The sequence below is a fragment of the Lipophrys pholis genome (genome assembly GCF_963383615.2).
Source record: "Lipophrys pholis genome assembly, chromosome: 11".
In the NCBI taxonomy this organism is placed as follows: Eukaryota; Metazoa; Chordata; class Actinopteri; order Blenniiformes; family Blenniidae; genus Lipophrys; species Lipophrys pholis.
The window spans coordinates 24,419,505-24,447,458 of NC_137631.1; the positions used below are offsets into that span (position 1 = coordinate 24,419,505).

The 27,954-nt window shown below is 41.5% G+C and overlaps 1 protein-coding gene across 2 annotated transcripts; it reads right to left on the reverse strand.

Annotated features, from left to right (window-relative positions):
• Positions 1 to 6: 6 nt before the first annotated feature.
• elmo3 (engulfment and cell motility 3) lies at positions 7 to 26,680 on the reverse strand. Of its 2 annotated transcripts, none has more exons than XM_080474863.1 (21): positions 26,425 to 26,680; positions 19,901 to 20,013; positions 15,957 to 15,997; positions 14,902 to 14,974; positions 13,394 to 13,444; positions 12,955 to 13,124; positions 12,531 to 12,630; positions 12,194 to 12,345; positions 11,737 to 11,815; positions 10,280 to 10,330; positions 10,074 to 10,196; positions 9,142 to 9,264; positions 8,877 to 8,981; positions 8,645 to 8,753; positions 8,420 to 8,556; positions 3,018 to 3,181; positions 1,830 to 1,942; positions 1,637 to 1,741; positions 1,389 to 1,468; positions 1,210 to 1,290; positions 7 to 1,132 (listed from the first exon to the last, which is right to left on the reverse strand). In XM_080474863.1, the coding sequence occupies exons 2-21, from the start codon at positions 19,976 to 19,978 to the stop codon at positions 920 to 922; spliced, it is 2,148 nt and encodes a 715-aa protein (XP_080330989.1). In that variant the 5' UTR covers positions 19,979 to 20,013; positions 26,425 to 26,680; the 3' UTR covers positions 7 to 919. The 2 variants fall into 2 exon arrangements, with proteins under 2 accessions (XP_080330989.1, XP_080330990.1); XM_080474864.1 differs by lacking the exon at positions 26,425 to 26,680 and adding an exon at positions 24,331 to 24,455.
• Positions 26,681 to 27,954: the final 1,274 nt, after the last annotated feature.

A 27,954-nucleotide genomic window follows, 5' to 3' on the forward strand; every position in this document is an offset into this window, starting at 1 on the left:
TTTTTTCTGGATCAAATGGTTTATTCTTGTGAGGTCACCAAAAGCACATGACTCCAGGTGATTATCATCAGAGGTTTACGTGTCAGGAAAACACTGCGGAGAAAAGCGCTGACTGTGCTGAAATACAATGATCCAATGACACGAAAGAGGCAGAAATCTCCTTTTCTTTTTTTAAACTATCGACTCATGTCAGTTCTTGAGTAGCAGCTTTGAGTGTCACCACTCTTCACTGGGTTGGTTTATAGCATGTTGCCTTCATTACACTGGAACAAGTACCATGTTTAAAAGCATCCGTTTTAAGATGAAAAACTGAGGTGGATGTAAAACCGTTTCCGGATTTTACAAATTAAATTATCAAACTGTTGAGATAAAGGCACAGATTGACATGCAGAAAGATCTAAGCTTTTATACCATCTCTGCTCCACAATTGTCAACGCAAGCGATAAATTAACATGTACCACTTGAATGAGGAGCAACACAAGAACTGAACAGAAACAAAATTGGCCTCGAACAGGGAGACTCCTGCCATCGGTCGTAACTTTATGCATATTTAAAAACATAAAATGATTATATATGACATTTAAAGTACCATTACTGGAGTGGTTGTGCTTTTAAAGGTAAGTACCTGTTTCTAAAGCTGTGTGGGGGTTGAGGAAAGAAAAGAAAGCAGATCATCAGAGAGGAAAAAGGCCAGTCTGTAGCAAATCCCCATCAACAACCACTGAAGTAGTTTAAGTCATGTGCCACAGAAAGCAAAAAAAAACAACCTCAGGTCAGAGTTATAAATCTGTTACACAAAATAAGTGCATGAATGCACAAGTCGGTTTCCACCACACACACACACGTATTTACACAGTCTCGCACACGCACGCACACACACACACACACACACACACACACACACTCACACTCACACTCTCTACTGCTCGGTTTGACTAAAGTCGTAGCAGAAGTTGTAGTTGCTGGGCGGTTTGGGGACGACCGGGGCGCTGTCGGGGATGGTGACGTTCTCCAGGTCCAGGAGGCGGAGTTTGATCTCCATGGACAGCAGGATCTCCAGCTCGCTGCGCATGGATTCACTGCTCATCTCGCGGCCGAGCAGGACGCTCAGTCCGTCCGTCCACAGGCAGAACTGTCACACGAGAGAAGAAGCCGGTGAGCATTTTGCATTGTGACCCGCTCGTGGAGGAGAGCGGCGATCGGACTCACGTCGGTTCTGGAGGGGGCGATGAAGTTCAGGCTGTACTCCTCCACGTCGTAGGTGATGCTAAACGCCAGATCCAGCACCTCCTGCCACGGGAACGCATGTGAAACTTCACTTTGTGGCATTAACTTTTTTCTCAGAGGAGGGTGAACGTGATCTAATAAAGACAAGGAGAGCAGCTGACCTTGTTCTGCTTGCCCTTGTTCTCCTTCATGTGAGGGCAGTCTTTTCCTGTTAGCAAGCCTTTGATATCTGCCACTGGAACTGAAGGAGGAGGCGTAACGCACAAAGGAAAACAAGTTAGCGTCATACAGAGGAACGAGCAAGCGTTGTTGCATTAGAGCCTTCCGATCGTGCTCTTTATCGGTGAAAAAGTTCACCGATCTTCAATGTGATTCTGTTACGGCTGCATTAAGTTCGGCTTCAACGCACTCTTCTCCTGCAGCGTTTCTATCGGTGGGCTTTCCACGTCTTCCTCCACGTCGCCATAGTGAAGCATTTTGTGATTGGGCGACAAGCGACAGTACCACAGTTTATCTGGGGACACATATAATGAAGCCACGTCAGGGTGGAAGCCAGCAAACTACAGTCGACCGATTTTAAAGTGTGTGTGTCGACTCCTCACCCTGCCGGCGTCGGCTGCTGATCTTTCTGAACTTGGTTCCCTGACACAGTCTATTCAGTCTCTGCTGGCGGATCAGCTCCAGCAGCTCCGGCTTCAGACGCTCTTTGAGCTCACTGGAAACAAATACACACATTCGACAGCGACGCTTTAGAAATGCCTCGTCGTGTGACGTTGACTTTGTCGTAAAAGATACAAAACTATACACAATATTAAAACAGTTCCTTTACAATGCATCTTATTTCATTTTGAAGATTGATTATTTGCAACAAAGAAATAGTCCACCAAACACAAATTTCCTTATTTTTCTGTGCAGTTTAGCTTGAAGACACAGTTATCAGATTGTTGTTGTCTCTTGGTTGCAGCTGTACCTACTTGACAGCAGCTCACTGTTACACTGAGTGTTTGGTGACACAATAAACGACAGACCACTGCTAATTCCATGCGGGTGGAAACTACGTGAAGTTGTTTATCAGGCAGTCGGTTGTTCTGTTTTATCACCAAAATTGACAAAATCATCGGATTGGTAGAATCAGATCGTCAGAGTGGCTCGGCCAGTTTTTTAGCGTTACAACAGCAACAACCCCACCGTAGCAGCACCAGCGATGTAGCGGCTGAAATGTCAATGCCGAGGACGTATTTCGAGATGGAAAGTTCAAACGGCATGAAAGCAATCTTAACTGGTGAGCCGTTTGCTGAGGGAGGTTTGAGTTTCTGTCTGCACTGGACAACAGAACGATGACCCCAACGTGAACAGAGAGCGAGGTCTCTCTACGCCGAATCAGTGTGGCACTCCCCGGCACACTGGTGCCTTGAAACCGACTGAAGGCTCTCCGTGGTCCCAAAGTGGACAATGTGGTCAGTGGTTGTGGGAAGCACTCAGTAAAATACTTAAAGAGCTGGATTATAAGGTTACGATTCTTCATTACCTGCTTTAATGCATTTCTTATAGGTAGGTAACTGACAATTTCATGTGGTTTTGCACAACATAAAACCATTTTGCAGGTCAATGTACAAACAAAAACTTTAAGATCAATAAAATGTCCATGTCAGCAGATACTTAACCGAACATAAGACGTTACAGCTCAAATTTCATGGCACCGGAAAGCAGCTTCTAACATTGAACTCATGTATGTGTTTCACTGAAAAGTGTGTTAACGACTGTAATCACTTTACTTATGTCACACTCACAGCACGGGTGGAGCGAGCGTCTCCTCCTGGTGCAGACGCTCGGTCTGCCGCAGTTTGAGGATCTCGCTGTAGTTGAGGGCATTAACTTTGTTCTTGAAGAGCTCCAAGGAGGTGGGCTTACTGGACAGCGTCCTGGTGATCTGCTCCCTCACCACCTGCATCACCTGGAAGACGGAGACGGGACGTAAAGTGTGTGGGAGATATCGGGAACGGCTGCTGGGGTGGGTGTCGACTCTGGTTTCGTTGATTTTGGTTCATTATCAGCCGCGCAGCTCACAAGCAGCATTTGTTTCGCAGATTCCTTCCGATCTGTTACTCTCCATATAGCAGCTCTTGTGAGAGATTGGTGGTTTTAATTTAAAATATGATGTAAGATTTTAAAATATAAGTTGTAATCACATGAATTTATTTACTACATGAATTAAATGGAGTGTAAATATAAAATAAGACATACCGAGTAGGACTAGAAAAGTTTTATATTTAAATCAGTCGCCTTTTTTGAACTTTGAATGAAAAATATAAAAGATTTCTAATGAATTTGAAGCTCAGGGTTTTGCATTGACGTTTGCATATTTGTTCTGCATTCCAGTTCTGAACTTGAAATAACATTGCAAAGTGCTGTAAAAACTGCAGTGTTCATAATATCAGCTCCATTAGACAGGCACGTCAAAGTCTTACAAATTGTTCACGTTCAAACCCAGAACTCTGAAATCTGAAATAAAACTTTAAACTGTGGCCACAAGTTTGTAATTCGTGGCTACGGAATAGTAATCTGTGGTCGTGAAACACTATTTTGTGGCTAAGAAATAATCATTTGTGGACACAAAAAGTTGATTCGGGGCCACAATGTAAAGTTTTATTTCAGAAGCTGTACTCACCGTTGTGATCTCATTATTGTTGAATTGAGCAGTGGTCCACACACGACCTTAAAGTCAACTTTTTAGTGATATGATCTTTTGGATTTGATTTTATCCATGATCTTATCATCTAATTGATATTATTGGAAGTATTTTAAAAGCACTTTTTTGTAATCCTCAATGTGCTTTTGATCCTTTCAACACTTTGTAAAATGTGTTAGATCAATCAATTAAATGACAAAATATTGTATTATTACAGTATTAATACTGAGCAAATGAGACACCTTCAAAAAATAACCTGAAACACTTCAATATGGGGAATCGGATTCATATTATTTCGATTTAAAAATTCACTTTTGACTTTTAAAAATACTTGTTTGATTACTTCAATGATCAAAATCGAATAATTTTAATCACGAGCTGGATGTGTTCTCATGTTTTTATGTCATTCCATCCTGAGGACTGCACTTTCAATATTGTTCTCTCTGTAAAATGTAAAGTAATTCTATTCTATTCTATTCTATTGTAAAAATAAAAATAAAAAATCTTGAATTTGCGGAGAACCCTGGTTCGAATCCCAATTGTGAAACCATCCAGTGTAAAAACTAACCAAACCTCCAGTGGAATTTACAATGACTTGCTCTTTTAAAAAAAAGAAGGAAAAAAAAAAAGTAATTCACATCAATGTGACCAGTTCACCTGCTTCGAGCGTCAGTTTAAACTGTCAACACCCTCCTGGTTCAGACCGTCCAATCAGATACCGCTAAACCCACCTCCAGTTCTCTGCTGGCTCGAGTCAATAATCTGTGCGCATGTTTCACACTGGGCGGCGACATCCACATCACAGCCACAAGCCAGCCATGCAGAAGGATCAATGAGGGGCCATATGAGCAATTATCGGGTTTGTATTGACACTAGATTTGAAATAAAAGATATGCGTGTTTAAATCATTGCAGATTATCAAACTTGACATTTGAGTTGAGTCTTCTGCATGACTTGTTGGAATGAGGCTCATGCAGAGAGGCGGGAGGTTGATCCGGAGTGACCGCAGCCGCCCGGAAACAAGAGCTCGGCACACTTTGCCAAATCTGTGCTAAACTCATCGCTTCCCTCGGTGGAAAATCAATTTTTTAAAAAAATCTATAGCGTTACAAAACTGATCCGACACGTATTTGTTCTGCTGCTGCTGCTTGTCTGGCACAGACACACTGCTGACCCAGATCATTCCTGATCACATCCAATCTGACTGATTGAGAACAATCAGGAAGTGATTCGGTCGCCTCTACACACCGGTATGGGCCTGTGTACAAATAAAACTCCTCAGATGAAGTCATGAGGAAACAATGTTATTTGTTGTTAATTTAGAAAGAAACCATAAAGTCGTAATTCTCGAGAGGATTCATTTTTGTAGTATTTATTACAAACATTGGAGCGTTTGTCCTCTTTGCTTGAGAAAAATGCATGCACCTACTGCATATACTCAATGCATATACTTTAAAAATATGAATAAATATGAAAGACTATTTGAAAGTACTGCATAACCTAGACACAGAAAATCACTGCAAATACCAGCATTTCTTCTTAAACACCTAATGAGTCTAGTTTGAAACATTTTTAACAAGAATTGGGAAACTGCAGAGTTATGCCACTTTGCAGGACAGAAATATCCCAACAACACTTCAGGGTTAGAATTCTACCTTTACATGCGAGTTTCTGATTGAAAATGTTTGTTAGAAGTAATCAAGAGTAGTTTTTTCTTCTTCTTTTTTTCTTTATAAATCAGGACTGTATTGTTGCTGCTGAGCCTGTTTGTCTGGCAGCAGTGGTAAAAGCAGACACTGAAATCCAGACCCGTGCATTCTATACTGTGTGAACACGCAGCGACACAAAACAAGTGACTACAGTTTTACCCTGCGATGACACGAGTCCGGAGAGCCTCTTCACTTTGTTACAACTTTATAAAGCAATAAGACAATCACAAAAAAGAATCTTACCTCCATTTTTACTCGTTAACATCCAATTTCTCTCCACAAATATCTCAATTATAGCTTCAATTTCCACTTGTCGCAAAGAGACGAGGGGGGGGAATGACAAGTGAGAGAAAGAGAGAGACGCAGAGATCATCTACATGACAGCAAAGGTGCAGCCTTTTGACTGTTTTGTAAACAGACACCCTGATACTCTCACGCACATGCACACACCCGCCCCCCTCTGTCATTTAGCTCAACGGGCCAATCGGAGCGATGACTGGCAGCTGTCTCTGTTCCCCTCAAATCCCCGCCACACAAGCAGCGAGGGGCTGTACAGATCCACGCAAACACACTCCCGGGACTTACAGGAGGACTTCTGCGAAGTGGCATCTCTCATACGTACAAACGTCTAATAAGACTAAATGTGTATTTGTCACGTGCCGCCACCAGTACGCCTCCCTTTCCTCCGGTTTCTGCGCCGCTCTGCTTTCCTCCCTCTCATATTGTTTCCAGAGGTTTTACGTTCCCCGCTCCCTGTTGTTGTGTAATTACTGCTGATGCCCCGGGGGCGCTTTGTTTCCCTCCCGTTTCCTTCTCCCTCTGTTTCTGCCGCTCACCACGCTTCTCTTTGTCCAGCTAATGCCCCTTTGTCCTTTACCCCAAAGCACCCTGGGTAGCGGGGCCATGAGTTGAACACAAAAGACCCGGTCTGGCGCTCGGGACAGCGGCCTGCTCCCGAAAGGTCAACAGGTCCCAGAGCTTTACGACCGTCGGGAGGGCGATTTGTGGGACAGCGGGTGGTCGGGTGTGTTGTGGCAACGTGGTTCACGACAAAGGCTTAACTACTCTCTCTTTCAGACAGCCGAGCGATCAATCCTTTCTCCAGACAGGAGCGCCTTTCTGACGGCGTAATCTGAAGTTCTCCATGTTTTGTTTTTTTTACCTTTCAGATTGAGGCTTCCTTCACTTCTATTCTGTGAACTATTTAATCTCCTCTTCTCTATATATGCTGTGTGAATGTTAAAATTTCACCGGGTGGATATTTTTACTTGGCTACCGTTTGTACCACACCTGTATTGATACTCAGAGGGAGCAGCGACATACAACTTAACTTATCTATATGTGACGCATAATGGCAATAAAGCCATCTAACTCACTGTGCCAGTAAATGACAATAATACAAACTGTCTCCAGTACATGGTGGTTTCCCCTTTGTTACATTCTCTATCCATCTACTTCTCATTAACTGTATTGGGGCATATTTCAACACCCGCAAAAGTGCACGTAAAAGGCAGCTCAATTTCAACTTTAATTAGGATTCATGATCCGATACTAACCATCAAACAAGAGGCTATAATCTCACACTCATCACTGGTTAGTCCCAGACCAAAAACAATCCTGCGCAGTGCAACAGTGGCAGGATAAAAGCCAGAGGAAAACATTTTAGGATTCATTTGAGATTGTTTGTGGTTAAGCCAGCCACAAACGAGCCTGAATACTGCATGAGAAACATAACGATGCCGTCAGCGGAACCAACCTGCCTGTAAAAGACTCGATCTGAACAACAATGGCATAATTGTTGATGTGAATTAATACCGATCTTGGTGAGAAGAGAATCAGCTCCTGCAGAGCAATCAATGCACCAATCACATCAATTTAGCTCTTTTGTGACGAGAACAGTTGGACGCATTTTAATTTTGTGCTTGCAAAAAACAAAACAAAATACAAAGTGCAATCAGTGAGCGGTTATGCCACTTTTTTCCAAATGAACCTAAAGTTTCGGCATCTGGCAGTTTGTCCATGTTGCTCTGTTCTTAACGGTACTGAGAGGGGCTCGTTTAACGTGTAACACACTGGTGAACCTTGGTACTGTAGAGGTCCTGCAGGCCACTGATACTACTAGTATCTGTGCACAGAGCCGTATTTCTCTGCTTTCTCTTAGTTTCTTTACATATTCTACATAACATTAATGATCCAAGAGTTACACTTAAATGTATTAATTTTCAATAAAAACTCGTTTTACTTTCTTACCCACACATATGACTGTATCTTGTACAAAATGTGTGTTGCAAACATCTGCATTCAGGTTTTTGGCTATTAAGGCTGCTGCAGAATGAATGGGATATATTTAATGATAACAGTTAAAAAAAAAAAAAAAAAAAAAAAAAACAGGTGCATCTCAATATATTTGAATATGAAAGAAAAGTATTTTTTTTCCTGAAGTAAAACAGTTAACCTTGAATATATTTTAGGTTTATTCAATTAAATTAATGCCAGGTCCTTTTTTTAAAAAAAGGGTTACGGTTTTTTATTCTTCTACTAATAACTAAAATATAGTATTTGAAAAATATGTGAAACATTATAACCAAACACTTGGAACTCTTTTTCTTTCTATGTTGCAAACAAAACTCACAAAGCAATTCACTTCACAATGAGATTTGTTGGATACACTTATACACTCAAATACTGAAACAAAGTCAGAATTGATGATGCAGTATGTAACTGAATTAAATTAAAACCCCCTCCTTTATGACACAACATAACCAGCGGCGTGCTATCTGACAGGCAGTCGTACCTTGTCGAAGTCCTCCTGCGTGGCCCTCATTTCCTTCCAGGTTTTGTTGAGCAGCTGAATACAGACGCAGAAGAGCTCCTCCAGCAGCCGGTCCTGGCTGAAGAAGATGGGGTGGTAGTCCGACCCAGTTTCTGAGGCTGTTAGCAGAAGGAAGGAGGAAGTTATTTAGTCTAAAATGAGGAGGCGATAGTACAGAGGGTTTTAGTTTTTGGGAGGCCAACTTACGGGGCTCTCCAATACGAAGGATTTCACAGAGGATGAGCGTGAGCTGGATGCTGCTTCTGGCGAACGGGCACTCGTGTTTGTCCTCTCTGCTGCTGTTCTCCAGGACAAACTGAAGCACAATGTAGCTTTATTATATCATGTTTAAAGAAAAGTTCAACGTGGCTTTGAGAAGTATATCAACCTTCAAAATAAAAGTCTTTGCATTGGCAGAATAAATGCAAATGATGCTCACCCTGCTGTAGGCGTCAGGATACCGTATTGCAAAATAATTCATGGTATCCAAAGCTAAAAGACCAGGAGGCATTCGCACCAGGTCCTGACCAGGGTTACTATTGTTCTGAAAGAAAAGGATGAAATAAACAGAGGAATATAAGCCTAGAAGTTAGCAGTGATGTTTTGTTATATTCATAACAATATGACCACTCATCAACACAATATGAGGCAGGTGGTCACAATGTTATGGCTAACCTGTGTCCATTCTCACGGCAAACACTTACAGAAAATCCCAATTTCTTGAACTCTTTGGCGCAGAGCGAGCGTCGTCTCTCGTGACTCAGGCTGTTCTCGCTTTCTGTCTCGAACGCGGCCTGACGCAGACTGTGAAGGACGTCCCGCTGTTCCTGCAGCGGCAAGAGAGGGCAATACTCAGCAGATGCTTGTTCGCATTAAGTTTTGCTTGGAAACCCGTTTTACGCATTAACCAGGTATTATCTATACCAAACATGGCAATCAATCCACATACCATCCCGTACACTGTGGCCAAAGATTTATGGTTGATTGGTTTCACAACAGTAGGATGATGGTCATTTGGAATAGCTCTTTGAACTATGATGGGTTTATTTCAGGGAATGAAATATAAAATACATGCATTTGGATTAAAATTAGACAAACACATTTAGTCCTTTTAATTGAATTACTTGCTATAATTCCGATACATCCATACACGTATACACAAATGGTTGAATACACGAGTGGGGGAATATGTCTCCAGACTGTGGGTGAAAACCCCGACAAAAACCATGACTGCTTGACCACATAACTGGTTTAAAATGGATTAAAATAACTTTACACATTCTCTGTGTGACCTCCCACTTTTAATAGTCTGTGACACAAGTGCATCACAAAACATTTGAATATTATTGAAAAGTTACTTTTGCACTTTAAACTGATTATAATGGCCTCAGGTTAAAAAAAAAAAAGATTTTATCATACAGTTTCATACAATCTTTTTTTTTTTTTGAGATTCACCTGTAGATACATGGAGCCCAACGCTTCAGTCCTCAGAATAACAAGGGGAAGCAGCACATGCTAATTATTCGTAAGTTTTAGCCAAGTATCAATAAAAGTACCAGAAATAAAATAATCCAATGATTAAATCAATATCTCTTCCATAGGCGATCAGTTAAAAAGCCGTGGTGTTTGTGCTCACCTGGTTATAGGAGTCCAGAGGCGTCCTCATGCGAGGCTCCAGGTGATTGAGGCTGACTGACTGCAGGACATACAGGTAATGGGCCATCTCGTCTTGGACTGAACCAGAACTGTGGATGATGTTCTGCAACAAACACACATCGTCATTCAACAGTTCACAGTGCTGAATTGCCGTTAAAGTGATTCTTCTAATTTAGATAAAAGTACCTTATAAATGTACTGTCGGAGATTCTTCTTGTTCAGGAACGCAAACATGTCCTTCGAAACAGAAGATAAAGAAGTGAACTGTCAGTGGGCTTGCAGTGACCTGTTTCCAACACGGGGTGGCGATATAGTGTCAGCAACTGATCAGCGGGCAGGAAAAAGGGGGTGGGCGTGTGAGACTTTGAACTCTGGGGACAGTCACTACTTACTGGTAACTGAGTCAGCTGAATTTTGTTCATGAGAAAAACGTTGATAAGAAGGGCGGATTTGTTGACCTGGCTTAAAAGTGAGGAAGTGTATGTGTGTGTGTGTGTGTGTGTGTGTGTGTGTGTGTGTGTGTGTGGGTGTGTGTGTGTGTGTGTGTGTGTGTGTGTGTGTGTGTGGGGGTGTGTGTGTGTGTGTGTGTGTGTGTGTGTGTGTGTGTGTGAATAAGAATGAGTCAGGGAGAAAGGAGACAGTGGCGTGAATGAGGGAACTGTTCCTGTACAATGAGAGAGGAGCAGGGAAAGAACAGGAACAGAGCGGCAGAAAGATTCGTCTGTCTGCGGAGAAGCCGAGATGAACAGACAGAATAATGGCAGAGACGGGTCGCTTTCAGCCGTCCGGAGGGAGAAGTTGGTGCCTGCAGGACTTTGACTCGAACATACAATAACACCGTCATCCTTCACCCCACGGACCATGATGTCACCATACTGACAAACATAACTTTGAGAAATGTCTAGTCTTTAAAAAAAAGACAACAAAAATGCTGTAAGCAACAATAGAGCTTGCCTGATAAGCAAGTAATATTTTCTCCTGCACTTGCTGACGCTCCATTTCGGCCGATTTGCATCATTTTAAAGACGCTGTAATTGCCGTTTTGGTGTGTATATATGTTGGTACGTAATATGTTGAGTCAGAAACAATGATGGCGGTGTAGTGATCCACCAAACCCAACGAGATTGCCACAGTCTTACCGGTGGAGCATTTCTAAACAAACCATGGCAGTTGTACTTTTTATGAGGGAGATATATTACCCTGTTCACCACTGTAGCACTTTGATGGCTTTTATTTTTGAACAAGTTTTTGCTTCTTACTAGGATATATGTGTTCAAGTTCCTGAACATGAATAAATCTATTGATGCTATGAGGAATACCCACTGCTTCTACAATAGACAATACACTTATTTTCCTACTCTGAAGCTGTGAGGAATAACTCAAAGCAGACCCTGGATGCGCTGACGGCACTTTTTTAGCTGGGTTAAACTTCTTTGTTTATTTTGCTGGAATTTCTTACATTATACCAAAAAAAACACACAAAAAACGGGATATATTGAAAAAAATGAGCCTCGGCCTTTTACTGCCTGGTAGTAAGAAAACATCCTGAGAATGATTAAATACCAGCCTCGCTGGCTGCCTGAGAGTTTGGAGAAGAGGAAGATGATGTAAGTGTGTTTGAGAGTAAGAGGCTGCAGCAGCACCTGTCTATCCGAGTCCCCAGCTGTTTGGAGTAGGGCCATGAGTAGAGCCATGGCTTTAGTCTGGATCTGCTGATTGGTCCTGCAAGACATTAAAAAAATTATAATTGGGTTAAAGAAAAGGAAGAGAAAAAAAAAGGAAAAGACACAAATAATGACCTGTACACTCCTTTTCTGTTCTCTCGTCTCTAAGTTACACTTAACTGAAAACTCTCAGTGATAAATAGCAGCGGGCAGTTTACATATTTTTAAACTTCCTGTTACTGAGAGAAAGCGGACACTCGTTACCCTGCTAGCGTTCCATAGCCCCAGGGTTACTCTGCCACAGCCTCTTTCACCTTTACAGAGCAGCAGATCATGTAATAACTGTTCATTTTAGTATGAAACGGGGGAAATATATACTTAATGCATTACAAGCAAAATTTACTCCGCTCAATAAATATTCAATGATTTTACTTACACCTGGAGGTGAGCAATAAGCCTCTCCATGGTAACTTCATGTTTGACCATCATAAACAGGCTGTTGCTGCTCAGCACCATGTTCTCCAGGATGTCCAAGGACACCTGCTGTATCGAGGCGTCGGTCGGCTTCGCGTTGACGAAGCTCGCAATCTTAAAGGAGAGAAAGAGAGAGAGAGAGAGAGACGTAGCGGGACGAGTGAGTGACAATCCAGTCACACAGGTTAAGTGGGTGATAGAGAGAGAGAGAGAGAGAGAGAGAGAGAGAGAGAGAGAGAGAGAGAGAGAGAGAGAGAGAGAGAGAGAGAGAGAGAGAGAGAGAGCGGCGTGTAATGGACCTTCTTGATGAAGACGGACGAGAGGTTCTCCCACGAAACGATCCCATGATCCATCAGCTCCATGAAAGCCTTCAGCGTGTGTGTCATGATTACATTACTCCTGAATGACAAGATAAGACGGGCACATTTGCATCACACTGGAATGGAGGTTTTTGCAGAGGGCTCGCTACCACAAGTCTGGTAAAGCATCATCGAAGACGGATGGATGGTTTGAACGTCACAATTTGCAGTTTATTTCTTTCATTTTTTAGAGCATATAAACAGTCAGTCCACCTGAATATCACATTGTGTGTGTGAGCATAGCTCCCGTGTTGTAGTTTGATGTGCATCATCACGTAAGTTAAAAACAGTAGAAACTTGTTCTGTGTTCAAAGCTCAACAAGACCAAATATCCAGGTAAAAAAAAAAACGACGGCGTACTAACTCATTAGAGTCCTCGACAATTTTGACCAGCAAAAGGTGTCCGTCTCGGCTGATAAACTCCTGCGCGAAGGTCACGTCTGTGGAAACGGTGGCGAGCTCCTTCAGCGAATCGCAGCGCACGCCCGCGTCGGCGCTCTGGATGCCCTTGAACAAGTCCTCCGCACAGCGACCCTGAAGTTCATCAACATGGGTGCGGGAAAGAAAAAAGTAACACACAAAAAAGACAGACACGCACTCATAAACTTTAACAAAAACGTGTTTTTTCTCTCCAGGATTTGCATCAGCAGTGACAGTCCCCTCGCAGGCTTCTGCCGTTTTCTCTATAATTTGCCGCGCACAGAATGCAAATAAAGGAGGGACACAGTAAGTGAGAGGCTAAAAATGGGAAGAATGTGAGAAGAGGGAGGTGAAGGAGGAAAGTGGCTGGGAGGCAGACTCACCGGTGCCTTGGTCAGACGCAGAATGCAGCCGTTTTTAATGTCCAGGCGATTCTGAGACACAGAAAAGAGGAAGAAGCTTCAAAAGCCGAGAGTCAAAACACTCACAAGCAAGGAGTGACACGCAGTCTGCACAGTGCAGGAGGAAAGACCCTCAGAGATACGAGTCAGTCAATCACTCACACAGAGAATAAACAGTAAAATCTGCACGTGCCATATTTTAAAGGCTCCTGCACATTTATTTATCCATTCCTCCTATTTTAGATGAATAGTTTCTGTTTGTCACTTGTTAGTTCTTCCTTGCCGTAAACACAACATCAACATGCAGATAAACCCAATGATATTGGGACAATAACACAAGATTCAACATTTCAGCTTTGTTCGCCACAATATCTTTAACGTAAAACAATCATGATGTGCTTTAAGTGCAGACAGTCAACTTTAATTAAACGGCATCAAACTCCAAGGCTGAAATTGTGGTTTTGTCCACATGTTTTTGGAACCGACCTAAGTCGCAATTTTACAAGTGCAATTACCTATTTTACGAGTTCAGGAGGTGTGAGTTTCCAGCTGAAAGCTGAAACTGCCCACACTGTATTTATTCCATGATATCCTACTGGAGACTAAGTTTTGGACTTGATTAATAGAGACAGTTTCTTCCCTGAAAATAAAGTATCTGAACGACATCAGGTCATTTCAAACACGTCTACGTGCCTGAATGCATCAAGTTTCGGTTTGCTGATCAGATATTTCTATTTCTAAGTAGTTAAAGAGGCCCATCTAACACTGTACTCGTGTGTAACGAATGGCAACCTCTTCAAAACGCTATTGATTTTTGCCTTTTTCTTGCACTCTGAAAATACATCCCACGGATATTTAGAAATACTTCAGAAGAAAACATTTGGCAATCAGCAGAGACGGAGCCTGCCAAGACGGTTTAGCTTTATTTGTGCACAAAACAGTCTGAGCGCTATTGTAAATCTGGTGCAATCAGGAAATAATCAGTATCATTGTTGTAGTGCATGCAATCAGGCTAAATGCTCCGCAAGCTCAGCGAGAAGCTGCTCTGAAACTGAAACATGTGTCTCACTATAAACACTTTCAAATCCGGGCGCAGACCATTCCTGTCTGAACTGAAGGAGAGTGAAAATTTGCAGTAATTCTTTCTGCAGCTCGGAGAGGGAGGAGGGCTTCCTGCAGCAACCGCTGCCAACGGCCAATTGTCACAAAGAAGATGAGTGAAGTTCCAGCTGCTCCTTGCCTGCCCCCCCACCTCCCACCCCCCACTTTGTCAGCCGGTGTTACAAATTTTTCCAGACATTTTTCTTTCCCAACCGTGCAAATCTGAGATCCTCCCTGAGTCTGTAGTGATTCACTCATCCTGCAGATTTACAGCATCTGAAACATCTAAAAGGACTGCATTGTGCACTCAAGATGTGCTCAGACATTTTGCCCGGCTGATGCAATGAGAGATAAATATTTATGCTGATCTGTGTAGAGATGTGACTGACCGATTCGGTGATGTACATCTGCACTCCATCGGTGTACTGCAGAGCGTAGTTATCAGGACCTGGGAGGTTCCAGCTGAACGAACACACACACACGCACACGCACACGCACACGCACACGCACACGCACACACATAAACACACTTAAACTGATATATCCACAATACCGAAAAACAGACGAATAATAATGATGTTAAACATTTGCCATGGAAAGAGGAAGCTACGCAGTTCAATGGCATTAACCCTTTATCTAGCACGTGGCCTTATTTGGCAGTTTTCTCATTCTTCCTGTTTTTTGCATATTAATATTAACGAAATAGCGTGAAAGCCCAATATGCACAACACTTCTGCTATAACGTGCTCTCATGATACAAGACAAATTTGATTTGGGGAAAACACATAAACCTGCAAGTCAATAGAAAGACTTTTCCTTATTGATATTTTTTAACCCAGACAAAAAGTGTGTGACACCCTGCTGATGAAAACGTGCCGCAAACATCAAAACTAACACATCAACAGTACAGATGCATCCAAAACAATGAAAATACAATGCAAAAGTAAGTTTTTCACATGAATTCATTCATTCCATATAAATCATACAACATAGATAGTATTTTAGATTTTTTTTTTTTAAAGAACTAGAAATTAAAAATGATATAGAATGTAATAAAAAAAATAGGAAAGGAATGTATTCAGTCAGATGCTTCTTGGATTTTTCCTCACCAGGAGCCAGATGTATTACAATAAAAATCAAAACATTTTATGGGATCACATGGGAGACCCTGAATGACATGTTCAAGTCTGTCTCTTTTAAAAAAGTATCTCGGGGAGCTCCATGGACAAGGGACAAGAGCATTATACAGTGTTGTTAAAGAAATCTAATAAGAAACGTATCCAGTTAAGAAACCTTTGTGCAAATTTAAATCACTTGTACACTTTCCGATAAATGGTTTATGACAGTGTTTATTTTTAGTCGAGAAAGTTTGAGAAAAACAAAGTCTTTCCCTGAATAGCTTGTTGTGGTTGAAGTGTTTCAATGAGTCAAGCGTTTAACTTACCCATCACACACTTCCTTTATCACAGCAGACAGAGGTTTTTTCTGCAGAGACACAACACAACAGCACAAAGTTCACGCAGACACTCAAATAACCTTCGCATGCGCACAAACGTTTAAAAACTAGTGCCGGGCGAAGATTACAATTACAAATTGTGATTAATTGCTTGAATTGCAAGATTCTTCCAGTGCATTTAGGATTTTCTGCAATATAAAGAAAAAGTGCCAAGGCATCTGCTTTTGAACAGCCATAGCAGTTGGAAGTATTTCTTAGAAGTAGATAGTATTATATGAAGCTGCCCAGCCCTGATGAAAACACACACCTGCTTGCCGCGTGCATGTGGGTCATAACAACAACACTCTACTATCGAGGCATTTTCTGTGTCAGTGGAGCAGAAGTCTCGCGTCCGTAATGACATGCTGTTATGGGATGGCGCTACCACAGTTATTTGCGCTGGCTGCAAAGCTTGTTTGCCGAGGAGAGGAAATCCTAGAGCTCCCCAACGCTTTCTGAACAATCTTACCCTCGGTGCCCTCTTTGTACGCAAAATAAAAGCCAGACTGCTTCCACGTCTGACTCTCGGCTAGCCTGCCATTAGCGGTCGGCCCTGCGGTAGCCCAGTGAAAATGTCTCGGGGTTCTGTGGTACACCCCGAAGATAGTGTGTCATTAGTGGCGACCAACAGGGTCAACCAATCAGATGTGTTTGTAGACATGTTTGTGCCAATGGGCAGTATCTAGGTTTTTAGTTTTTTTTTTTCCTTTCTGTACTAACAGGACGGGCTGTGATTGAAAATAAAGCTATTTGGTGAAGAGCGCAGAGCTTCGAGACTGCTGAATCAGGGAACAGATAAGTATTCGGCTGGTTTGGTACTTCTAATTCTTCCTCTGTCCATGCACTGATCACTGATATCAGTATGTTTACTGTCTTTTACTGCTCAGCATGCTGCCGTACTTAATGTCCCTCAATGATTCTGAGAATAAATTTGAACAATGCAGGACATTTTAGTTGCAATAGTAACAAAGGAAACTATTGACGAGGGTGCAATTGGATATCAAACCTAAAAGGGGCTAACTTCCACTGTGCAACATTTTCCAGCTGCTGAAAACACCTGAAAAATCCATTTAGTCTCCGTTAAGACCCCCTGAAGTGATGAGCCATCCGTGGCTGTGATGACTACACCCACCCACGCACGCACACACAGACACACACGCGAAGCCTGGTTTTACCATTTAAACAACAACTCATGTGAGGTATCTTACACAATGAAACACAACTTCTCCTTAAGTTTCTGGGAAACGCATGGAAACTTCCCCCATTATTAAATCTGTTAAAAAATGAAGAAAGAGATCATGACAACAGGTTTTGAACGCAGTCAGTATTAAAATAAAGTTGAAAAAACTGTCAGTATGAATGGAAATCAAAAGTTAAATGCATAAATTAATTACATTAAATATAACTTTTCAAAGGTGAATATTTTGATTATATTATATATGTTTTTCATTAGTATTTACATCCAGTAACAGTTAATGAAACCCAGATTTATTTTTCTCTTGTAGCTGCAAATAGGACCAGATGAGTAAAGATGGAATATTAGATTGTTTTGACTGGAAAATGTATTAAGTTCATCATTTTCCTGCATCAGTTTTTATTGGATTCAACAGCTTTGGAGCATCAACTTGTTGTGGTTTATGTGTCTTGTGGCTGACGACGGGTTTCCTCCAGTGAAGATTAAAAATCCCCAAAGCAGGAGGGTAAATAATGTACTTAACTTTGAGAGGAAAGAGATGCCAACATTGACAATAAAGTTGTGTCATGAAATACATTCGTTCATTTGAAAAGATCCTTTAAATTCTAATAATCCATCTTCTATACTGTTTTATCCAAATTGAATTACGAGACTTCACTGGAGTCGATCCCGACTGACTATGGAAAAATGCAGAGTACATCCTGGACAGGTCTCCTTTCCAACACAGGGCAAACACAGACACCACACATACACACAGTCAATTTATAGTCACCAATTAGCCTCGAACGAATATTTTTAGACCGTGAGAGGATACTCAGAGGGAAAAAAACAAACAAGAAAAATCTCATGCACGCACAGGGAGAAGGTGCAAACTTTAAGCGAGCCACTACACGACCATGCATCCTCATCAAGAATGTCTTAAAATCAAACTGTGAGGAATGGGTGAAGTCATGTACCACACCGGTCGGTTGTAAATATCAGTAAGATCAGGCAATCAAACTTTACTTGTACAGTACTTCTCATTCAATAATATGCAGCACAAAGTGCCTCACATTTCATAAACAGACTCCACAGAAACTTGATGGATGGAAGGATGGAGGAGAAACCTAATTAAATTGCAGCTTTCATGACTCATCAGAGTGTTTAGTGACTAATAATGTAAAAACAGCAAGTACAGTAAGATTTTTTTCCATTCTACAGTGTAATGAAGCCAATTAGGTAATAAGTTCCCAATGACGTAATAAAATAGTAAAAACAAATTAACGACAATTCAAAGAGAGCGTTAATTAAAGTGATGACTATCCCTTCCACTATATCTATTGCTCATGAGCAAATTGCGCAACTTATTAGATGATCGAGTAAATGTTATTATGATAATGGAGCAAAGACTTTATCACACTATTGGAAAGCTTTGGCATTCCTGGCTTTATGACATCTGAAATTATACAGTTACTGGCAAGTATTACATTATTGGCCACTATCAAATTATTGGTTGTTGGTTTGAATCTCTCACTGAGGCAGCAGCTCTATCCGCAAACCACAATAATAAGGAAATGAGCGCCGACATATTCCACTGGCTCACACAGTGCTGTACATTCACCCAGGAAGCGTTTGACTTTCAGGAGCGTTAAACGTCGGGAGACGTTTGTGCACTTTGATGTTTCACGTGTTTCCTCGTGTGCACAGTAATCTGTTGATTTACAATCATCAGCGGTTGTGGAACTGCTAGTTGTGGTTTATGAGACTGACAATATGGACGTCATGCAAGACAGGAGCGTGACTGTAAACTCCAGCGTGCTTCACACACTCATGACCTGCAGCAATTTAGATGTGTAAAACTTGTTCTACTAAGTAAAGATTGGACTTTTTTGGTCTGTAGATGTTTTTCCTCGGTCCGGAGCGGTTTTCAAACTACAGAGCACCTGGTCTAACGTTCATGCTTTGGTGTCACTGACTATTAAACATGTTGTAATCATTTCCTCATAGACCAGCCTCACTCACTCGTTTCTTCTATATGAGTTATGTCTTTAAATAATATTTTCTGTTCTTATTATGTCTGCCATGCTTGATCAGTACTGATGTATGCATTAAGGTGGAGGTTTTGAATATTGCTCCCGGAGGACCTCTCTGCTTCAGCACACACCAATCTAATGATTATGTTCTTTTTGCGCTTCTTAAAATGTTTAATTATGTATTTTCTGACGGTTAGAGTAGCGAGATTGTAATCGGAGGTTAAAATCCCATAGTGACAGTGGGTGTATGAATAATAGCCTTGACTACCAGCAGCCTCCATTGGCACTGCGGCAGACTGCCGCCACTCATATGCGTAGTTAAGGTTAACTATGAATAGGGTGGGTTAAAGTAAGTACAAATAATTGCCCCATGGAGTCAAAAAGTATCTTAACCTGATGAATGAGAATGATGAAGCAAAAACAAGCTCAAGAAGAAGCTGTAGTATTATTCTAGCACCGCCACTAAACACAATCAGGACAGCTGAGGACCAGGATTCAACCTATGTGCATCAGAGGCTCATAGCTGACTTTTTATCCTACCTTGTTTAACTTGAAGTCAGTTTTGACGTCAAGATATAATTGTTCTGGAATATTAATTAAATGGAGAGTCAGTTTCTGAAGTTTTAACAGGTAGAAGCATTTCTTTGTACTTGCTTACTAAACCTGTGTGTATGAGTGTGTGTTACCTGGTCCAGCTGTATGAGCTGGGGGTAGGCCCCAGGCATCTGGATGGCGATCTTCACGATGTCCTTCTGCTGCGGCATCTTGGCACCTCTGGATTCCACCGCTCTCTAGCTGCCTGATAAAAAAACACACATAGTCAACAAATGTCACACAAAAAATAAAATGGGTCAGATTAAGATTTTGCTGGGATTAATAAATCAACCACGGCAAGAAGGCGTCTGCTGGGCCATTCAGTGAGAATGAGTTTGCATGTTCTCCCATCTAAAGACATGGTTTTTAACTTTGTGAATTTTCTCTCCCATGAATGATCTCAATCATGGAATGATGAGCAAATACTCAAACATTTTCCAAAAGGGGTCTGCGTGTTCTTCCTGTGCCTGTATGTGTTTGGTCTGTTCAGTCCAGCGTCATCAGTTTTGCTGAATGGATGGATGGAGCCATTATTGTAGCCCAGACTTTTGTGCATCTGTATCCAAGATTCTGTATCTACAAGTAGTGTGTACTTAAATGCTTGCATAGCAGTATATAAGCGTATAATAACTATACACATGTCTCTGTATTTGCCTCCACCTATGACAGCTGGATTTTATTTTTTTTTTTAAGTGGATTTTCTTCTTATGCCACGACAAAGATTGGGGTAGGTTAATCCCCACACTGCAACGCGACTCGGCGTTATCAAAGCTCTGCGGCTAAAGAGTTCAGATGAGGGTGAGCCTGCCAGTCTTCACTAAGGGCAAAAAAACCTGACGTGAACCTCGATTATAGACACGAATGTTATTACTATTACTATGCTATTTTCATATATTGTGATGTCCATGAATGAAACTAAGCACGCAGTCAGTATCTCTCTACAGACATGCAAATCTCTACATGCAAACACAAGCGATTGTTTATTTCAAATCATATTTCTCTCATTTCGTGCAGCTCTATTTGCACAAACACCGAAGTTTGACGTTGATGCATGTGCTTTAGACCCCGTTTACACGACGTTTCATGAGACAAGGCCTAATCCGTAAAAAAAAAAAAGAAATAAAAGGAGTGTATTTACACTGCAGCAGTGGACACAGAAACAACGATGGAGTTAGTATGCCGGGCCACAGGAGGGCGCTGTTGCTTGATTTTGTAATGAAACAACACAGACGTGTGCAGAGAGCAACACGCTATAAATGTGAAGAAAATGGAGAGCACTTGACATCCGTATGGACTGATGACGCATCGGATAATATCAGGGGTGAGTCTCAACTATTAAACTACTGATATGGACGATAAAACTAGAATACTGACCACGAGTCATACCACTACACGGCCGCCATGTTTGTTTACAACTGGATCAGCAGGAGGGAGGGAGAGAGGCGCATGCGCAGTAGCTCTGTAATCTTTCCACCTTGGAAGTCTGATTAAAAACTTTGCAGATACAGTGCATCCGCACACTGGTGACGTGAAACGGACCTCGCAAAAGTGAAGAAAGTTTTGCGGATACACTCGTATTCATTGTCGTGTAAACGGGGCCTTAAAGTGTAATGTTGAAATATGATGTGTGAAATATGACATCACGTCTAGGACAGTAGGGCTTCATCTTATTGGCTAAATACAGTATGAGGGATGGATGGATGATTCCAAATTCACCATGTAAACTACAATGTAATCAAGTAGAAGACACAATCTGAGGTGAAAAGATAAACTTGCCAATGACTCTCCGCCGTCAATTCAACACTGCTATTTTCACTATGACACAGTGAAAACACAGCGTTCCCCTTTTTATCAGTATTCACGGCGCGCTGAGTAAAGCTGAGAGGGCCAAACGCCATCTTTGCAGACAACTTCTAACAAATGCACACTTCCGCTTCGGCCTTCAGACAGCATTCCCAGAGGACACAGAAGAAGCAGTTGTTGTGCCCCCCCCCCCCCCCCCCCCCCCCCCCCACCTCTCCCCCGTCCTCCCCCGTCTATGACTCGCTCTCAGCATGTGGAAACAATACAGTTAAATTCTCATGTACATTCATGAGCTCACAATGAAAGAAAGGAGATCGGTGCTGGGTGCCTGCTTGCGTTCGGCGCGGTTAGTACATCAGATACGAGCACTTTCAACCCCAAAGAGATGAGAAAACTCTCCAAGTTCACGGCGTGTTTTAAAGCAACACTCCCACCACTGTCATAACAAGCACATGCCTTCACTGTCCTCTCACCTCGCTCACCCTGAGAAAGAGAAGACAACACGCACGCCATGCAGGAGAGACTCATTACTGCGACCAACAAGCAGACATGGAGACATCGAGTTTGTTTAGGATGACGATTAACGTGAAACAGACTGAAAGTGAAATATGAAGTGCTTAAATACTTCTGGTATATCGGTGCGGGTGCTGAAGGTCAATTTCCTCCTAACCAGAGTGAAAAGGTTTTATAGGCTTAATCTAAGAGAGATTTTGTTGGAATGTAGGTTTATTCTGGGAGAGCTTATGAGTCAGCTAATTCAAGGGAAAACTCTGGGTGAAAGCACGTCACGTCAGACCGTTTTTTTTTTTTTTTTTAAAGTTGTCTGAGCAGTACGGTGATGAACCTGAAACTGAGTCCATGTGTCTTTCTGGCTGCACTACAAAGGGTGAAAGGAGATCCCGCTTGGCTTTGTCGACACAATTTTGCACAATTATATATTGAAATTGGAACACACACACACACACGCACACACACACACGCACGCACGCACGCACACACCACAGGCTTCTGTGTCTGAACAATTTTCCTCAAGAGCTGGAAATCTGGGGCTCGCTCACAAGTCGGTGTGAAGCAGACGCGTCGAAGCACATCGTACATGTTAGACGACGATTCCTGAAATCGTGCGATATCAGGATCTGCGTAATAATCAGCCAGAAATGAAGGAGAGGGATAATGCAGAGAAGAACCATTGTTTATAAGGTGTGAGCGGTACCACCCACACGTGCCTCTGCAGCGATTACTTCACACCCGAGGGTGTGAGACGATCACTTTGTTCCATACGTCGAGAAGTAATTCATAGTCAATCTTTTTTCACAATATAAAATATTACTATTAATATATATGGATGGATGCATGAGTAATAAATAAACACTGCTATTCTTGTGCGAGCTGGAGGCTTCTAATTTGCAGACTTTAACTTAACTTAAATGTTTCAAGCGAAAACACAAAACTGTTGTACCGTTTTGGGGGCCTGTTTCCATGACAACGGTGCTCAGAGCCACTGAAAGTGCAACCTTTTGAAAACGGTGCCAGAGATCTTCTGCACATGCTCAGTAAAAGAAGAACGTTTGCCTCCAGAGTGTCATGACTCCCAGTGCAATTTCTACCGGGACTTGGTAGATTTATAGTCAAGAGTCATCATAATAAGAATCCAGCTTTGTCGTCTGTCCACGCCAATGTCCGTGGACTCGACGTCGTTGATGTTTTTAGTTTCGTTCAATATAGCCAATTTGATACGACATCCGCAGGAGCTGCAAGGGCTTCTGCACTCCGAAGAGCAATGCAGATGACTTTATCCATACACAAGACACACACAAAACCATTTAAGTTCACGGAGAAGGCTTTAATTGATCCGTAATACAATGTTCAATACTTCCAGCCTGTATACATGCTAACATCACGCCTGTCAAGGTTTTAGGCCCAGCTTGATGTCCGCCATCTCCACATTGTATTTCGGATGCCACCTTACTGGAGCTGTACAACAAATTGCATGACACCATACAAGATCATCTGAAACCAGAAGTGCCCACTATTAGTTTCACTACAGACATCAGGGGCGACAACATTTGTCACCACTGAGCCTCAAAGCACACTCGATTGATTCAGTTCAGGCAATTCACAGATAAACTGTGGAGGAGAGCATAAGAGGACACGATGAACGATTGGGGAATAACCAAAGAATAAATTCTATTCAATTCAACTTTATTTATTTAGCACCACAAACAACACAGTCATTTCTAGTTGCTTTTAACCCAAGAAATTCCTACTATTTTCATAAAACCACTTTGCAGGTCATGATACCAAGAAGGTCTGAGTATCGTAAAGTCTCGTTCATCCATTTACAAGCACATGCAAACTAAGACAGAGAAACATTGATAGTAAACCGTTGTGCCAGGTGCTCATCCTCCAGGTGGCGCAACATTGGGGTTCAATTTGCAATGAAGGCGACTGTGGTTCCTTCCCACAGAACATAAAGGGGGATGAGACAAATACTATGTAATAACATAACTACAACAGATGACTATACTAAGTTCACAAACCACTGTGAAACTCATGCAGGACACTTAAGTGCAGACCTTTACCCTGCAGTAATCTGACTTTACACAAGAGAACCAAAAACAACCGGGCCAATAGAAGACTGTAGCTAGTTATATGTTTATGACTGCTATAATAGAATAAAATAGATATTTGTCCACAGAAGCATTTAAACGCGACAGACCTGTAAGAGAACCGTTCTGAGTCAACGTGCTGCTTTCATCAAGTCCATACATGCCGCAGCCCTTGTGCAACTCTCAACGGCGCTCCGCCTGCACTGGCGTTCACCCACCTTAATCCTAAACTCATGCTTGACGTCAAGTGTTCACAACACAACAGACACACTCTGCATGAAGGAAATCAAGCTTTCCAGTACGTTTAGCCGCTGCAACTCTCCCCGAGAAAAAAACCTGCTGATCAGTAATAGCGTGTCGTTTTGCTTCTCCGACTACACCAGAAGACAGACGGGAGGTTTTCATCTCGGTTAACCACCACATTGTGTCTGTACCTGTCTGTGCCTGCTCGCAAAGTCCTGTGAATGAAGTACGTGGAAACTGAAAACCACACCTCCTGTGTGTGCCTGGCTGTTGTGAACACAGGCGAAGTTACTGCCGGCAACATTTACAACCCCAATAGATCAACATTGGCAACAAATGATGTCAGCTGTTTTATTGGCAGTGAAAAATGCTAAACCTTTTTTTTTTTTTTTTTTTTTTTTTTACAAATTTGGTCTATTAATCATAGAAAATGTACTGACGTTTGCACAACTCAGAGATATAAAAAAACAACTAATGACTCAATTATTGAATTTATCTTATCTTACTGATCAGCTGGAGCACCTAATTGTTGGAAAGACAATGAACAACAACAAGACAATGTTAAACTTTGATATGCAATAATGTTGAGTATTGCAATCACAAAATGATAAATAAATAAATAATATTGAACAATGCTCCCTCTCATTTTGGATCCAGTTTCAACCACATGATCGAGTTACATTTTTTTTGTTTTGTTTTGTTTTTTTTGCTCATGGGATTTGCAGGCATGGTAGATTGAGGAGCAGTTACTTATTTCTTTAACTTTGTGGCGTTTACACATTTTCTTTCTTGATTGTTGAATGCACAGTGAATGCAAACATTATATTAAGAAAAGCACTTAGCAAATGATGCTATTGCAACAGCAGATATATCATGCAGTCCAAACTATGATAAAATATTATTTTGAAAAATATGAATTGCGGCTGTTTCTTTTCTTATTTGATTGTTTTTATTACAGGGGGCTCCTTTCCATTATATAAAAATGCATTGACACAGAAATCAGAAGAATACTAAAAATAAATCAGCTGATCATATGAGTAATGTGACATTAGTGTTTCCATTTCCAAATATAAATGCCAGGGTTACACGCAGATCATCAACTTGTACAAGAAAGCACATGAGAAGAGTAGAAAAATTGAAGGATCCATATGATCATATGAGATTTTACCTACTGAAGCAGTCAGCGAGTGTGTGCGTGTATAACAAGTACATACAGGATGAGTAAGAATGTGACAGTCAAACGTAATGTGACTCGACTGTTTCCCATTGAGTCGTTCCCTCTGAAACAGATCAGTAGATCACTGAAAAGAGACAAAAGGTGAAATAAAAGTTGACTCCATCCAGCAGCAGCTGTCACCGCCTCTGCTCCTCTGTGAGTACTTTGCTTCATTAAGCTTAAAACCACAAGCACGCCCACATCCTTTGTGTTGGCCTGCAGACCCAATGTGTGCGTCTAAAAGACCCCCTGGACTGACACACACACCCTCCCCTTCAGTGTGTGTGTGTGTGTGTGTGTGTCTTTTCCTGTCAGGTCAGGAATTTCAGGCAGCTGAGAGCTTCCCACTACACACGCACACGCACACGCGCACACACACACACACACACACACAATTTGAGAGCTGAGATGATTCAACTGGGATTTAATGGCAACCTACTCAAAAGCATATGTATCCTTAAAGTAATCGTGCATCTGGGATTATGCTATTTTTATGATGATTATAATTATTATTTTTCGTTTTGCACGTGAAGTGGAAACTGGACTCTGCAAAAAGAAGTGTGCATCTGCAAAGTCTTCCACTTCATTTAATTAGAATTAATTCCACAAATGCAAATTACAAATTAAAAGAGCATGTAATTCTATCAGATCCCAGAGAAAGAAACCAAACAATGTGTTGAAATACTCGCGATCAGTAGCAGAGTTTTAATTTTTTTTCTTTTTTTTAACCCTGATTTGTTCCTACCTGGTTTGAAAAGACAAGTCGAGGTTTTTACTGTCCTGCAGAAACAGTCGGAGCGAGAAACATTTGCAGCTTCCGGGATGAGTTTAATCTGTCCGAAAAGTCGTTTTATTCCTCAGAGAAACATCTGAACTGTTTGTAAAAGCAGAGAAAAACTCCACACGGTAAGTTTTCGGGAGTGATTAGTTGACCTAAAAGTTCCGGGTTGGAGTCGTTTCTGTCGGGGGCTTTGCGTCAAACTGAAAACGTTTATACATCTATTTCCTGTTTGACACCTTCAAAAGAAACCACTTCCGGTTCTCTGGTCACGCTAACTTTAAAAATAACTTTGTCTTTTTTTCTTTCTTTTTTTTGTTTACTCTTTAAAAACGTCATAAACAACTATTTTGTTGACTTGTTAGTATCACCAATGGCTGTTTGCCTTAGTGTGAAATATAAAATCTATACATTCTGGAGCTGTTTATGTTGTTCTATCTTCATCTTTCACACATTTCCTCCACATATCAAGCGGTTGAATTTCTTATTCAAGGATTCCAGTTGTCCACAGCCGCCCCCTGCTGTTTCTCTTCTCTCCGAGCAGCAGGACTGTCAGGTTTCATGTAACTGCCCTGGAGCCCAGCAGGGGGGCTTTACCGTCTGATTTGCATGGGACTCCACTCCACCTCTGTTGGCCTAAAAGTGTTCACTTTATATTATTTGTGCATAATAATTTCTTTCCATCGATTAATATTCACATGTATCTTCAAAACCAAGCAACGTATTTTGCCTCAGATCCACAACCTGACTGAACAGGACATTACAACTAAAATGAAAGTGCAATAACTGAGTTGTACATGTTCAGCTATTTTAAGCATTTACCCTGGATGTTGTCAGGAAACATGAAGAGGAATAGATTAAAGGCGTGCAACATGAGGCCAATCCTTGACACCGTGGAAATGTGCTCATCACAGCTGGCATACTTTCGGCTCTTAAACCTCTATGGCACGACATTCTATTTTAGAAGGTAAAAAAATATTGCAGAAAGTTTATTGTATCAATTACAAAAGTTGCCCCCCAAACAAAACAAAAAAACGTTTTTCATTTTGAAATGATGAAACACAAACAAGAGATGATTTACAAAAAAATATTTTCTTCAAAAGAACAACAAGAACCAGAAATGGGTTATCAATCAATTTGAGAATTCATGTCTATAAATTACTATTCTGTAGGTGCACCATTTGGATTTTGGCGTCTCTTTGCATCCTGATTCTTTGCACTGACCTTTGTTTTTAGCCATGATCGTCCAGAGGGCTGTGATATCCAGGCCACATTCTTGGTGACATTTTAAAAAAACATAAACGCAAAAAAAAAAAAAAAAAAACTAAACTAAATAAAGGGACAGAGTCAGTCAGGGCCAAAAACGTGGTTTGTTGCCAAAGAGGAGACCATATAGAAGTGGTGAATTAGTCAAGTTGGATCTACCTTATTCAGCCCCTGAGAAAATACTTCATATATATGGCTTTTCCTTAAACACTGCCATTCCTCCCAGATGTT